At 36.3% G+C, this 13,275-nt stretch overlaps 1 protein-coding gene across 30 annotated transcripts in view; it reads left to right on the top strand.

The window, feature by feature from the left end:
• LOC106879787 (diacylglycerol kinase beta) overlaps nucleotides 1-13,275 on the top strand; it is a 398,611-nt gene that overhangs the window by 322,299 nt on the left and 63,037 nt on the right. For all 30 annotated transcript variants that reach the window (XM_089364501.1, XM_089364493.1, XM_089364500.1 and 27 more), the window contains 2 exons: nucleotides 2,675-2,763; nucleotides 6,545-6,655. In XM_089364501.1, the coding sequence (XP_089220627.1) occupies nucleotides 2,675-2,763; nucleotides 6,545-6,655 (200 nt within the window). The remainder of the gene's footprint in view (nucleotides 1-2,674; nucleotides 2,764-6,544; nucleotides 6,656-13,275) is intronic.

The raw sequence follows: 13,275 nt of genomic DNA, 5'->3' as shown, positions 1-13,275 counted from the left end.
AAATGACAAAGGAAAATAAATTATGTCATGAACTTCATTAGCTTACAATGCATCTTACAGCAGAAACTTCATGTTTGGAGTCCTGATGAAGCTAGAGGGTGATACACAAGCATTCAACGATGAATACATTGCATCCTATAGCAGAGAACAGCTGTAAGCTAATGAAGTTTATGACAATTTCTTTTCCATTGTCATTTATTTTCTCATATCTGCTCTGTACTTGACTAACACTCTATTCTGAAGCAAATATATATATTTTGAATTCTAACACTAGGTTATTAGTATCACTATGCCTAAGCGAAATAATAAAACACACACACACACACACACAAATACACACGCATATCTATCTATATATATGTATGTATGTATATCGAATGCTGCCCACCCACCTCTTATGGTTCTCATTCATGTCCTATAGATCAGCTGGTACTCATTAAAATTCTCCTAACACTGGCCTACTGTTGTCAAACTGTCCTGTTTTCCTGACATTCTAGTGGTTTTACTGCTTCTTTGAACTTGCTGAAACAATATCACGTACATCCATTTAAATTGACCTGCAACCCTTTCTTCTGTTTTCACCTCTTAACCTCCACTTTGTCTCATCTCCCAAACTAAATTATAAAGCACAAGAAATTGAATAATGCCAGCTTTTCATAGTGTGAATCGGATGAGAAATATAAATAAAAGAGATGTTAACGTGCTGTGAGAAATACACAGCAAGGTTTCATACAATCCTTGTGTTATTTGTTCTTTATGAAAAGTTCCTCACATAAACTGCTTGTCTCAATTTCTCACATGCTAACATATGCTTCTTGTTTATATATTTCTACATGAAATCTTTCGAGCGGGATCGTTGCCAGTACCCCTGGACTGGCTCATGTGCGGGCGACACATGAATTCTTTTGAGCGAGATCGTTGCCGGTGCCCCTGGGCTGGCTCTTGTGCGGGTGACACATGAGGTTTCTCGAGCGAGATGAGCGTGGCCGTTGCCAGTACCGCCTGACTGGCCTTCATGCGGGTGACACGTAAAAGCACCCACTACACTCTCTGAGTGGTTGGCGTTAGGAAGGGCATCCAGCTGTAGAAACTCTGCCAAATCAGATTGGAGCCTGGTGTAGCCATCTGGTTTCACCAGTCCTCAGTCAAATCGTCCAACCCATGCTAGCATGGAAAGCGGACGTTAAACGACGACGACGACCTCCTCAACACTTTCTCTAATTCTTTTCTACTCTAGGCACAAAGCCTGAAATTTTGGAGGAGGGGACCAGTCGATTAGATTGACCCCAGTACATCACTGGTACTTAATTTATCGATCCTAAATGGATGAAAGGCAAAGTCAACCTTGGCGGAATTTGAACTCAGAATGTAAAGACAGACAAAATACCGCTAAATATTTCAGCCAGCATGCTAACATTTCTGCCAGATCGTTGCCTTTCTCTAATTAAATACCTGAGATGAGTTGTCATTAATAAATTTGAAGTGACATTGCTGTACTCAAGATGACCTGCCAACCACAACAGAATTGAGATCTTAAAAACAAGATACCATGTAAAAAGCATTGGTGTGGGTACTGGTACCACGTAAAAAACACTGGTGCTGGTACCATGTAAGAAGTGCTGATGCTAGTGCCAGCACTGGTGCTGGTGCCACATAAAAAGGCACTGGTGATAGTGCCATTTAAAGTACCTGTAAAGTGGCTGTAAAGAGTGCAACACACTAATCTCTAACCCATGCACTTTCACCAGCAATACATCACTACAGATTCATTGGTTTCTAATCTGTGATTGCCATGACATATCTTTCCTCTGCGATATGTACATGGTACCAAACTGGATTCTAAATAAGAACATTTATTTCTAAACTAAGGGCAATAAATGTTCTTAGCTCAGATTAATTTTGGTACTACTTATATATTATCCTTATATATTATATAAATACACCTGGTGATGATAGGGGATCAAATGTAACAAAATACAGTATACATGTAAATCTTTTATTGTGTATCTTGTTTCAGACATTAAACTGTGGCCATGCTGGGGCCCCCACTTCAACAAGCTTTTAGTCAAACAAACCGACCTCAGTACTTTTTTTTTTAAGCCTGATATTTATGCTTTCAGTCTCTTTTGCCAAATTGGTAAGTTATGAGTATGTAAACAAAACAACAATGGTTGTCAAGCAGTGGTAGGAAACAAAGACAGACACAAAGAGATACATACATAACTATGTATATATTATGGGCTTCTTTTAGTTCCTGTCTACCAAATCTACCCACAAGGCTTTGGTTGGCCTAAGGTTATAGTAGAAGACACCTATCTGTATGGATGTATACATATATGTAAGTATGTATATATGTATGTATGCATATATACATTCATACATGCACATACACATACATACATACTTATATGTGTGCCTTTGTATTTGTCCCCTACTGCCTCTTGATCACCAGTGTTGGTTTGTTTATGTCCATGTAAATTATCAGTTCAGCAAAAATAGACTTGTAGTAAATACCATACTGAAAAGCAAATCAGTATTGGGGTTGGACTATTCAAGGTGGTGCCCCAGTATGGCCACAGTCCAGTGACTGAATGATATTGATATAAATCTTAGTTATCCCTGTTCATAATTGCTTTCTTATTCATCTTTCCTTTTTTTCTCCTCTCTTTTACAGTTTGTAAATATATTGTACATGAACGCTGTGTGCAGAAGGCCCCAGCATCTTGTATTATGACCTATGTGAAATCTAAGAAATCTTTCCAGGTATGTCTTGTTATTTTATTTTTTTTTTTTTTTCAAAGAATTTAAACCTAATTACTGTTGCTGATGTCGTAAGAACTTATAAACTGTGAGAGAATGTGAAATAAACCATTTAACCCTTTAGCATTCAAACCAGCCATATCTGGTCAAAATATTTGATTTGTTTTATGTTGAAACTGGCTATATCTGGCTTCTCGCTGGTATATTTATGCCCCTGCAGCTTAGCAGTTTTAGCAAGAAAGATCAAAAGATCAAAAGATCAAAAGATCAAAAGATCAAGTACCAAGCTCAAGAAAAAGTAAAAAATAAATGCTAGAACTGATTTATTTGACTGAAAGTTCTTCAAGGCGGTGCCCCAGCTTGGCCTCAGTTTAATGATTGAAACAAGCAAGAGATAAAAGATTAAAAAAGATAAAGTGAACTGGAATGCCCGATAACAAACGGTCACAGCTTGATCTAACACCTTTGATCTTTGGTCCTTTCAATCAGGGCTGACTCGAGATTAAACAACTGCAACTACAGCAAAAGCTGAAACGAGTCAGAGCTGATATTGGTTTCAAACTTTGGCACAAGGCCAGCAATTTCTGGGGGAGTGCGTAAGTTGGTTACATTGATCCCAGTGTTCAACTAGTACTTATTTTATCAACCCCGAAAGGACGAAGGGCAAAGTCAACCACAGTGGAATTTGAACTCAGAATGTAAAGACAGATGAAATGCCAATAAGCATTTCACCCAGCATGCTTATGATTCTGCCAGCTTGCGACCTTATGAATTATGTTATACTAATTGGCCCCATGCTGTCAAAAACGATGGCTAATTGTAGTATTTTAGATAGATAGACAGACGGATAGATAGACAAACAGACGGACAGACAGACAGACAGATAGGTAGGTAGGTAGATAGATAGATAGAGAGAGAGAAGGAGAGAGACAGGCAGACAGATAGATAGACAAATAGACAGGTAGATAGATAGATAGACAGACAGATAGATATACATACATATATGTACATATATACACACACATATGATAGGCTTTCAGTTTCCATCTACCAAATCCACTCACAAGGCTTTGGTTTGAGACACTTGCCCAAGGTGTCACACTGTGGAAGTGAAACTGGAACCAGGAACACCTATGAATTTTTTTTCGTTTCTCCTTTTAGGTAAAAAATCAACCACACTACACATTGCAATCCACTTTAATGTAAAAAAAAACAAAAAAAAACTCACATGCACACAAAACAAAACAACACAAAAATAAAATAAACACCCCCTTCTTTTTCATAGTTGAATGATTCTTCTGATGAGAAAGAAAACTGCCGCAACAACTGACTCAAATGTCCAACATCGAAAGTCATCTTGCTTGTACGCTTACATTTATGTATAACATTCAAAGCTTTTCATTGGAGCAAGAAATGACATAAATTGTTATAATTTGGTAGCAATTAAATAACAAGAAAGAACATTTTTACCTAAAGTAGACAGCTGTACTTTGTCAGTTTTGCAAAATTTATCTTAGGTTCACGGCACATTGACAATTCTATGGAATAAAACCTATTTCTAGCCTACAGACAGAAGACTCAGTGTTCATTCTCAGCCTCTCTCTCTCTCTCTCTCTCTTTCTCTCTCTCTCCCTCTCTCTCCCCACTATTCCCCCTCTCTCTCTTAATTTGTCATGCTCTCAATCTCTCAGTTTGCCACTGACTCAAATGTCTCCCTCTCTCTTTCTCCCTAACTCTCCTCTCTCTCTTTCTATTTTCCCTCTCTCCATTCCACTCTCCCTCTCTTTCCCTCTCCTCTCTCTCCCACCCCCATGTCTTTCTCTATCCTTCCTCTTTAACTTTCTCACTCTCTCTAACTCTTCTTTCTTTTAACTTACTCTCTCTATTTACCACTCCCACAAATGTTTTCCTCCTCTCTTACTTTCTCCTTCTCTCTCCTCTCTCTGTCTCTCTCTCACTTTCTCCCTCTCTTCTCTCTTTAACTCACTCTCTTTCAGTTTACTCCTCTCAAATATTCCTCTCTTTCTTTCAGTTTACCAATCTCCTTTCCCTCTCTCTAACTCATTGCTTTTCCTTTTACCACACTCTCTCTCAGTTTACCACTATCTCTCTTTCTTCCTTTCTCCTTCTCCCTCCTTAACTCTCTCTCTCTCTCTCTCTCTCTCTCTCTCTCCCTCTCAACACATTCACCACACCCTCTTCCATTATGCACAGAGTCACTTAAATAACAGCAATTACAACAAAATCGGTTTTCAATTTCTTTAATTTTTTTTTGAAATGATGACGATGACAACGATGATGATGACAATGATGATGATGATGACAATGTTTATGATGAAGATGATAACAATGATGATTAGATGATGCTGACAACAATGATGATGGTTACAATAACGATGAGATGACGATGACGATGATGATGACGATGATGATGACGGTAATGGTGATCATTATGATGTTGCCGCCACCGATGACAACGCTGCTGACAATGATGATGACGATGATGACGATGACAATGATGCTGACAATGATGAGGATAATTACTCGTTGCTAACAAAGAATTGAGATATATCATATTTTCTTCCTCGAATGACAAGTTTAATTGAAGGTTCCATTTTCTTGTAATAAATAATTCGACTTGTTTGCATTAATAGGCATTTTGTTAAATTAGAAGAAAATATAGTTTGTTGCTTCTCAATAGAGTCATCTTTCATTCTGTATCTTTTACTTGTTTCAGTCATTGGACTGTGCTCATGCTGGGGCATCACCTTGAAGAATTTCTATTCAAATGAATCAACCCCAGTATTTATTCATTTTAAGCCTGGTACTTATTTCTTTGGTCTCATTTGCCAAACTGTTAAGTTACAGGAACGTAAGCCAACCAACACCAGTTGTCAAGGAGAGCAGGGTTACAAACACTGACACAAACACACACACACACACACACACACACACATATGTGAGATAGGCTCCTTTCAGTTTCCATCTTTCAAATCTACTCACAAGGCTTTGGTTGGCCCAAGTCTATAACAGAAGACATTTGCCCAAGGTGCCACGCAATGGGACTGAACCCAAAACTTCTTCTCTCACACACACACACACACACACATACATACACGAACCATTTGACAACTAGTGTTGGTTTGTTTATGTTCTTGTGACTTAGCACCACTTATGCGGTCACCTTGTAACTTGCAAAACTGAAATCCTATTCAACTGAGTGGGGCTACAGTAGAGAAGAAGGTAGGTTTATGCGAGGAAATAAGGGTTTAGAATATGACAGAAAAGGAATAAAACAGAACAGAGTTCTTGCTGTAGAGCAGCTTCACAGCTTTTAAAATTATAGAAAGAACTGGCACTCCATCAGTTATGACAATGAGGGTTCCAGTTGATCTGATCAATGGAACTGTCTGCTCATGAAATTAATGTGCAAGTGGCCAAGCACTCCACAAAAAATGTGTACCCTTAACATAGTACTCAGAGAGATTCAGCGTGACACAGAATGTGACAAGGCTGTGTGGAAACCTGTTGTGTGTGTGTATATGTGTTTGTTCTTTTATTGCTTGAAAACTGGTGTTGGTTTGTTTATATTCAGCAAAAAATGACAAATAGAATAAGTATTAGAGTTTACCAAAAATACTGGGATTGATTTCTTTGGCTAAACCCCTCAAGGCAGTGTCCCAGCATAGCTGCCGTAAAATGACTGAAACAGGTAAAAGATGAGAGATAAAATGAAGTATATGATGATTCCTTTTCATCTCGCATGTTGTTTTCTCTTTCACAGGATATGCAGCATCACTGGATAGATGGAAACTGTACCAAAAAATGTGATAAATGCAAAAAGTCTATTAAGTCCGGCATCAATGGCAAAACATGTCGATGGTGTAAAGCATCGGTAAGTTTTTCTTAACTAACTTTGTATAATAATTATTAGCAACAGAAGCAGTTTTGATACTCCAAGGCAGTCTTTATAACCAACTTAACATTGATGTTTTGTTACAATGCCAAATATTGTGGTATTCACTTTGAGAGGTGAATATAGACACATGGTGCATAATATAGACACATGGTGCATTGTATAGATACATGGTGCATAAAAGCACACATAGTTTTATTGTTAACAGATGAACTGCCAGTTCACTTGATTTCAACATACCCTGTCTCCTCAGTGACAGACATCCACTAGCTGTATACCAACCACATCTCACTGCCAACATTATATAGAATTTCAGTAACTTTATATAATTTTAAAGGTTTTGCTGCTTCTTTTCACTGGCATGAGTTGAACAGTTCTGCAAATATAAATATTTGCATAAATTGTTGGATGAAACGTTTTACAGTTGGACAGCTAAGACTATGTTTAGTGACTCTTAACCTCTTCTAAGCTGTTGTTTAGGAATATCTCGTCATTCCATCACTGTCAATCTTCTGTTTAAACTAAGGAATCTATGTTGCCATTGCTTTTTTTTGTGTTTTCTTTTAATTTCATTTTTCATTTTTTTTTATGCTTTCTGTTGATTGCACCTCCTGACAAACGTGTCAACAAGTTTCAACATTTTTGTTTTCTGGTCACGTGTGTGCAATCACACACACGCACACACACATTTGAACATTTACAAAGCATTGAGAATGGATTTGGTAGGTGGGAACTGGACGAAACCTGTTGTGTATACGTGTGTGTGTGTGTGTGCCACCTCATCTCAACATTAGGTGATAGTTGTAAATGAGTATCACTGTCGTACAAGTGGTGTTATTGGTTTCCAGTCTTCTATGGAAACACATCCATTCATGAGTAAATATCACCTTACTTGGAAACATGTGAGGATGGGTGACAAAGAAGGCATCTGGCTGTAGAAAATCCACCTTGATGAATTCCATCTGACCCATCCAAGTATGGAAAAGTGAATGTTAAAACAATGTTGTTGTTGTTGGTGGTGGTGGTGGTGGTGGTGATCTTTAAATAAGACATACAATAAATAACCTTTCTTGAGTAGTTATATAACATTAGAAGCGAAAATATAGTATTGATTTTTCAGTTACACATAATTCCAATTTAATGTTTTCTTATAGGATTTTAAAGAACACTTTTATGCAAAAAAAAAAAAAAATTACTTGGAATAATATTGCTAGCATATTCAAGGAGTTGGGGGTAAATGGACATGTGCTTAGAATAATGGTACTTAAAGGGGCATTGGTTACAGTTCTGTTATAGATTTTGCATTGTATTATCTATTATTAAGTACCATTGTTTCCTCTTCCAGAACAAAACTATTTCACTTTGCTGTAGAATAATTGGCATAATATATGTGAAAGTTTGGCTGTGTGGTTAAGAAGCTTGCTTTGCAAGCATGCCGTTTTGAGTTCAGTCCTGCTACACAACTTCTTAGGCGAGTGTCTTCTACTATTGCCCTGGCCACTGATGCTTTTTGAGCGAATTTGGTAGATGGTAACTCAGTGGAAGCTCATCATGTATACGGGCATACATACATACATACATACATACATACATACAAAGTGAAACAAAGTGTCTTGCACAAGAACACAACATACAGCTTGGTCTGGGAATCGAACTCACTATCTCATGATTGTGAGCTTGACGCTCCAACCACTGAGTCATATGCTTTCATAACAAACCTAAGCTAAGTAGTAAATGACCAAGTGTTTTAGGTAAGCTTTGAGAAAATAAGGGCTAGAAATACTGATTTAGACAATCAACATTTGAAATTGGTTTATTGGCATTATCTATAAAGAAACGTATAGAATAAGATCAGAAATGACTCAGCAGAGAGAAGAAAATTCTAAACTAATTGATCTCTGGCTCTTTTCTATATCTTTTGAAAGGAAAATCATTTTGTAGATCAAACTCATTTGACAGTGCATCAAACCATAAAACCTTTGTTCCAATTATAAAGTTTTGTCATAATCATTCCTTTTATCTGTAACTGATACGTGACTGGGCATGCTTATTTCATGTCACCATGAAAAAAAAAAAAAATAACAAACAAAACAAACGGAAAAAGACAAAGAAAATAAACAAAATTTAGCATTCGCTGAAATAATCATGCTCATGATGGTGATAATGTTGCAAATCTTATTCACAATTTAAAAATACTTAAAATTTTGAGGGTTAAATTGTATTTCATCAGATGTTAAATTTGTCATGTAAAGAAATCACAAAGGTATAACAAGAAATGGTTTGAAAAATGACATTTATTTAACAAGTAGAATTCTGTTATGTTGCTTGGGGTTCAATATCAATCAGATACAGGTAGTTACTTTAACTGCTGTAAGTTTAGCAGTTCTTTGCCATATCTATCTTTAATCCATCTTGTTTTCATAACTACATAACAGTGCATCATTCAATAGCTTGCTGTACATACACACACACACACACACATATATATTCAAACATTTAATCCCACCAAATATTATGAAGAAATGACTATCTACCTTGTACTAAGTGTCGGCTAAGGACTTCATGTCTTATGTATGTTTGTATGTGTTGTAAAAAAAGTTAGTACAATTCCGTCTTGAGTCATGCTGACTCATAAGGGCTGGTTTCCTGGTTCCATGGCATATAAATTACCCCGCCTGGATGGGACGCCAATCCATCACAAGATTACTCATTTTTGCCAGCTGAGTGAACTGGAGCAATGTGAAACGAAGTGTTTTGCTCAAGAACACAACACTTTGCCTGGTCTAAGAATCTAAACCACAATCTTACAGTCAGGAGTCCAACACCCTAACCACTAAGCCAGGCATCTCCACTAGTGTATGTATTATAAACACATACATTAGTTCCTCTCTTCAAATGCACCTGCTCCTCTCATAATTCCTTGTCTTGCAAAGTTACTTGCTGACACTGCCAGTGCTGGTGCCACATAAAATGCATCCAGACCACACTGTAAAGTGGCTGGCATTTGGAAGGGCATCCAGCTGTAAAAGGCATCCAACTGTCGAAACAGTGCCAAAACTGACCTCACCTGTGCTTGTGCCATGTAAAAAGCACTAAGTCCACTCTTCTGGGTGGTTGGTCTTAGGAAGGGCGTCCAGCTGTAAAAACCCTGCTAAAGAGTCACAGAAGTCTGGTGCAGGCTTCTGCCTGGCCAGCTTCTGTCAAACCATTCCACCCATGCCAGCATGGAAGGTGGATGTTAAACGATGATGATATATTTATATATATATATATATATATATATATATATATATATATATATACATATATGTATGTATATATGTGTGTGTACATATGTATGTGTGTATAATTTGGTATGTTTGAATTATCCCCCACCCCGCACTCTTAGAGAAAATGTTTTGCCACAAAAACAGGAAAAGAGACTGAATTGAAATGATTCCAGAAATGCGTTAAGCAGATACAGATGTGGATGTTTTAATGTTAACCAAATCTATTAATTAGATGAGAAGTTTTCTTTACTGTGTAATTATGAAGTTACAGACGCAGAAACATTCCATTTTGCAGTTCTTCTCTCACACACAGAAAAGAAAAAAGCTAATTAAAAACTGAGTGAGATTTACAAGAGCAAAAATTACATTCAGTTGTATTTTTGACCAGTTAACTCTTTGTCTTCGTTCACTCAAGATTGCCCTCACTCAAGATTGCCCTCACTCAAGATTGCCCTCACTCAAGATTGCCCTCACTCAGGTTTTAACAAGAGTAGGATATGGATCGGATAAGTTATGAGTGAGCTGAGTGCAGCATTTACATTTCACCTCTCTCACATTGCTTGACAACCAATGTTGGTTTGTCTCTGTAAATACTAAACTTGAAAAAAAAAAGAATCTTTTCAACTACAAATGCCTCAAGGCTGTGCCCCAGCATGGCCACAGACCAATGATTGAAATAAATAAAACATAAAACTAATTTTACTACATTTAACACCTAGAATGTGGAGGTAAGATAGTTATAACCTTAACAAAAAAAACTCATCAATTACTGAAAAATTGCAATGTTTTGTACAAGATTCACAGGAAGAAATAAAGAATTATCATTTTCATTTGACCAACCACATCATTCTCATGAACTGAATCAATTTCAGAAGACTAATAGCTTTTATTATAATTCTAGGTTTTATTTTATGTATATTTATTTTGTTAATAGTGTATATTTTAGTAATGATTCAAGACCACTCAACAAGATGACTTTAGTAATTGTATGTATGAGTGTGTATCCTATCTATCTGTCTGTCTGTCTGTCTGTCTGTCTGGCTGTCTGTCTGTCTGTCTGTCTATCTATTTATCTATCTATCTATCTATCTATCTGTCTGTGTGGCTGTATGTCTGTCTCTCTCTCTATCTCTGCCTATCTGTCTATCTATCTATCTATCTATCTATCTATCTATCTATCTATCTATCTATCTGTCTGTGTGGCTGCATGTCTGTCTCTCTCTCTATCTCTGTCAATCTGTCTGTCTATCTATCTATCTATCTTTTTTCTATCAAGTGCTCATATGCCCCAATATTAGATTATTTTCTTTAGTCAATACATGGTAATCTCTTACAAGCTTTAAGCTTATAAAATACTGTTATTATCATTATTTACAAAATAGTAAAATTTGGCACCATTTTTCAAAAACATCACATATATATATATATTTATATATACATACACACACACATGATGGGCTTCTTTCAGTTTCTGTCTATCAAATCCACTCACAAGGCTTTGATCAGCCCAAGGTTATAGCGGAAGACATTTGCTCAAAATTCCATGTAGTGGAAGTGAACCTGGAACTACGTGGTTGGCAAGCAAGCATCTTACCACACAGCCATGCCATTTTATAAATGAAAATAAGCTAAGAGAGATCAGTATGACCATTGGCAAATATTTGAACAACAAAGATGAATAAAAGTATATGTTAAGTATCAATCTAGATAAATTTGTAATTTATTGAAATTATCTCCACTTACAGAGAAAGTAGATTGATCGCTTTGGGGCAATTGGGTCCAACTCCAAATGAGAAAAGTAGATGAGCTTAAGATTTAAGATTTCTCCAATACATACATACATACATGTATGTATATATATATGTATACATATATATATGTTTATGTATTTATGTGTATGTATATGTTTGTGTGTGTGTGTGTGTATATATATATATTAAATAAGATGAGATAATAAAGCCATATATATATATATATATGTGTATATGCATTAAATAGAATGAGACAACAAAGCCATGGCTGTGTGGAATTTTCAGGACATTCATAAAGAGAAAGTTAGTCTTACAGCTGTTTCTGGGATATTAGGGATAGCTCTTCATCAGAGACAATGTGAGATGGTTAAATAGAGGGAAATAGTAGAGTTCAGTATAAGGAGTTATTTGGGAAAAGGATGGAAATAAGTATAAAGAGAAATAAGAGAATAAAAATTAAAATATGTGCAGGATGTTATAGTTGCAGTGCCATTATCTAAGGAAAGTGATGTGTAGAAGTGGTAGAAATGCTTCTTGTCCATGGTATGTAAATTCCGATAGGAGTTCATATTTTGTCATTACAAATGGAAAGTGTGGAGACGTAGATTCCATGTGCTGTTCATTTAAAGGGGTCTTTGTGGTGTGAATGAAATTTTGAGAATGTAGTGGTACTAAGTACCTCTCTTTCTTTCTTCTTTCCTCACCTATTCCTTTTGACCATTCTCCTCATTTTAACATACACATCTTTCTCCCCTCTCTACCTACTTAGAGTTGTAGGCAAACCTCAGAATATGAATACCTTTCAAATGGTGTAGATTATGATTATATTGGTGTTTAACACTTCAGCATTTAAACCAGCCATATCTGGCTCAAATATTCTGTGTTCTATGCTGAAACTGACCAGATTCAAACTCTCACACCTACCCTGCTATGTCATTCTAAAAATAAGTACATATATCAAAATCTCAAAGCTATGAGATAATACATGATCAATTCAAACATTGTAAATCAGGATTACATTTAACAGAATAATCTGAATACAAAAGTGTTAATGCAAAAATAAAAAACAAAAAATGGTAAATTCTCACACAAACTTACTGACACACATCACATAATTATCATTAGAGATATAAAGCAGCTGAAAAAGTTATTCAAATGTTTGATGCTTTTCGTGGATGGTTAGCAAAGTTCAAATATCAATATAGTCTGCATATCATTTAGATAACAATGGAATCAGGAAGTGCTGACATCCTCCAGACTGCATCAGAAGTTCTAGCGTAAGTGAAATGCTTCATAGAAAGAAGTAAATATACAGCAAATATAATTTTTAATGTAGTCAGATGTAGATTATTTTGGAAAAGTCTAAAACTTTTTATATTATTAGCATGCTCGTTAGTACATCAGACAAAATAGTTAGTTGCAATTTTCTAGTTCTTTACATTCTGAGTTCCAATATCACTGAGGTCACCTTTGCCGTTCATCCTTGCAGGGTTGATGAAATGAAGTACAAGTGAAGGACTGTGTTGATGTCATTGAGTTACCCCGTTTCATCTGAAATTGCTGGCCTTGTGCCAAAATT

The sequence above is a fragment of the Octopus bimaculoides genome, chromosome 16 (assembly GCF_046866305.1).
Source record: "Octopus bimaculoides isolate indiv1 chromosome 16, ASM4686630v1, whole genome shotgun sequence".
Classification (NCBI taxonomy): Eukaryota; Metazoa; Mollusca; class Cephalopoda; order Octopoda; family Octopodidae; genus Octopus; species Octopus bimaculoides.
The sequence above is the reverse complement of the archived record's forward strand: the minus strand, read 5'-3'. Positions and strand labels throughout refer to the sequence as shown.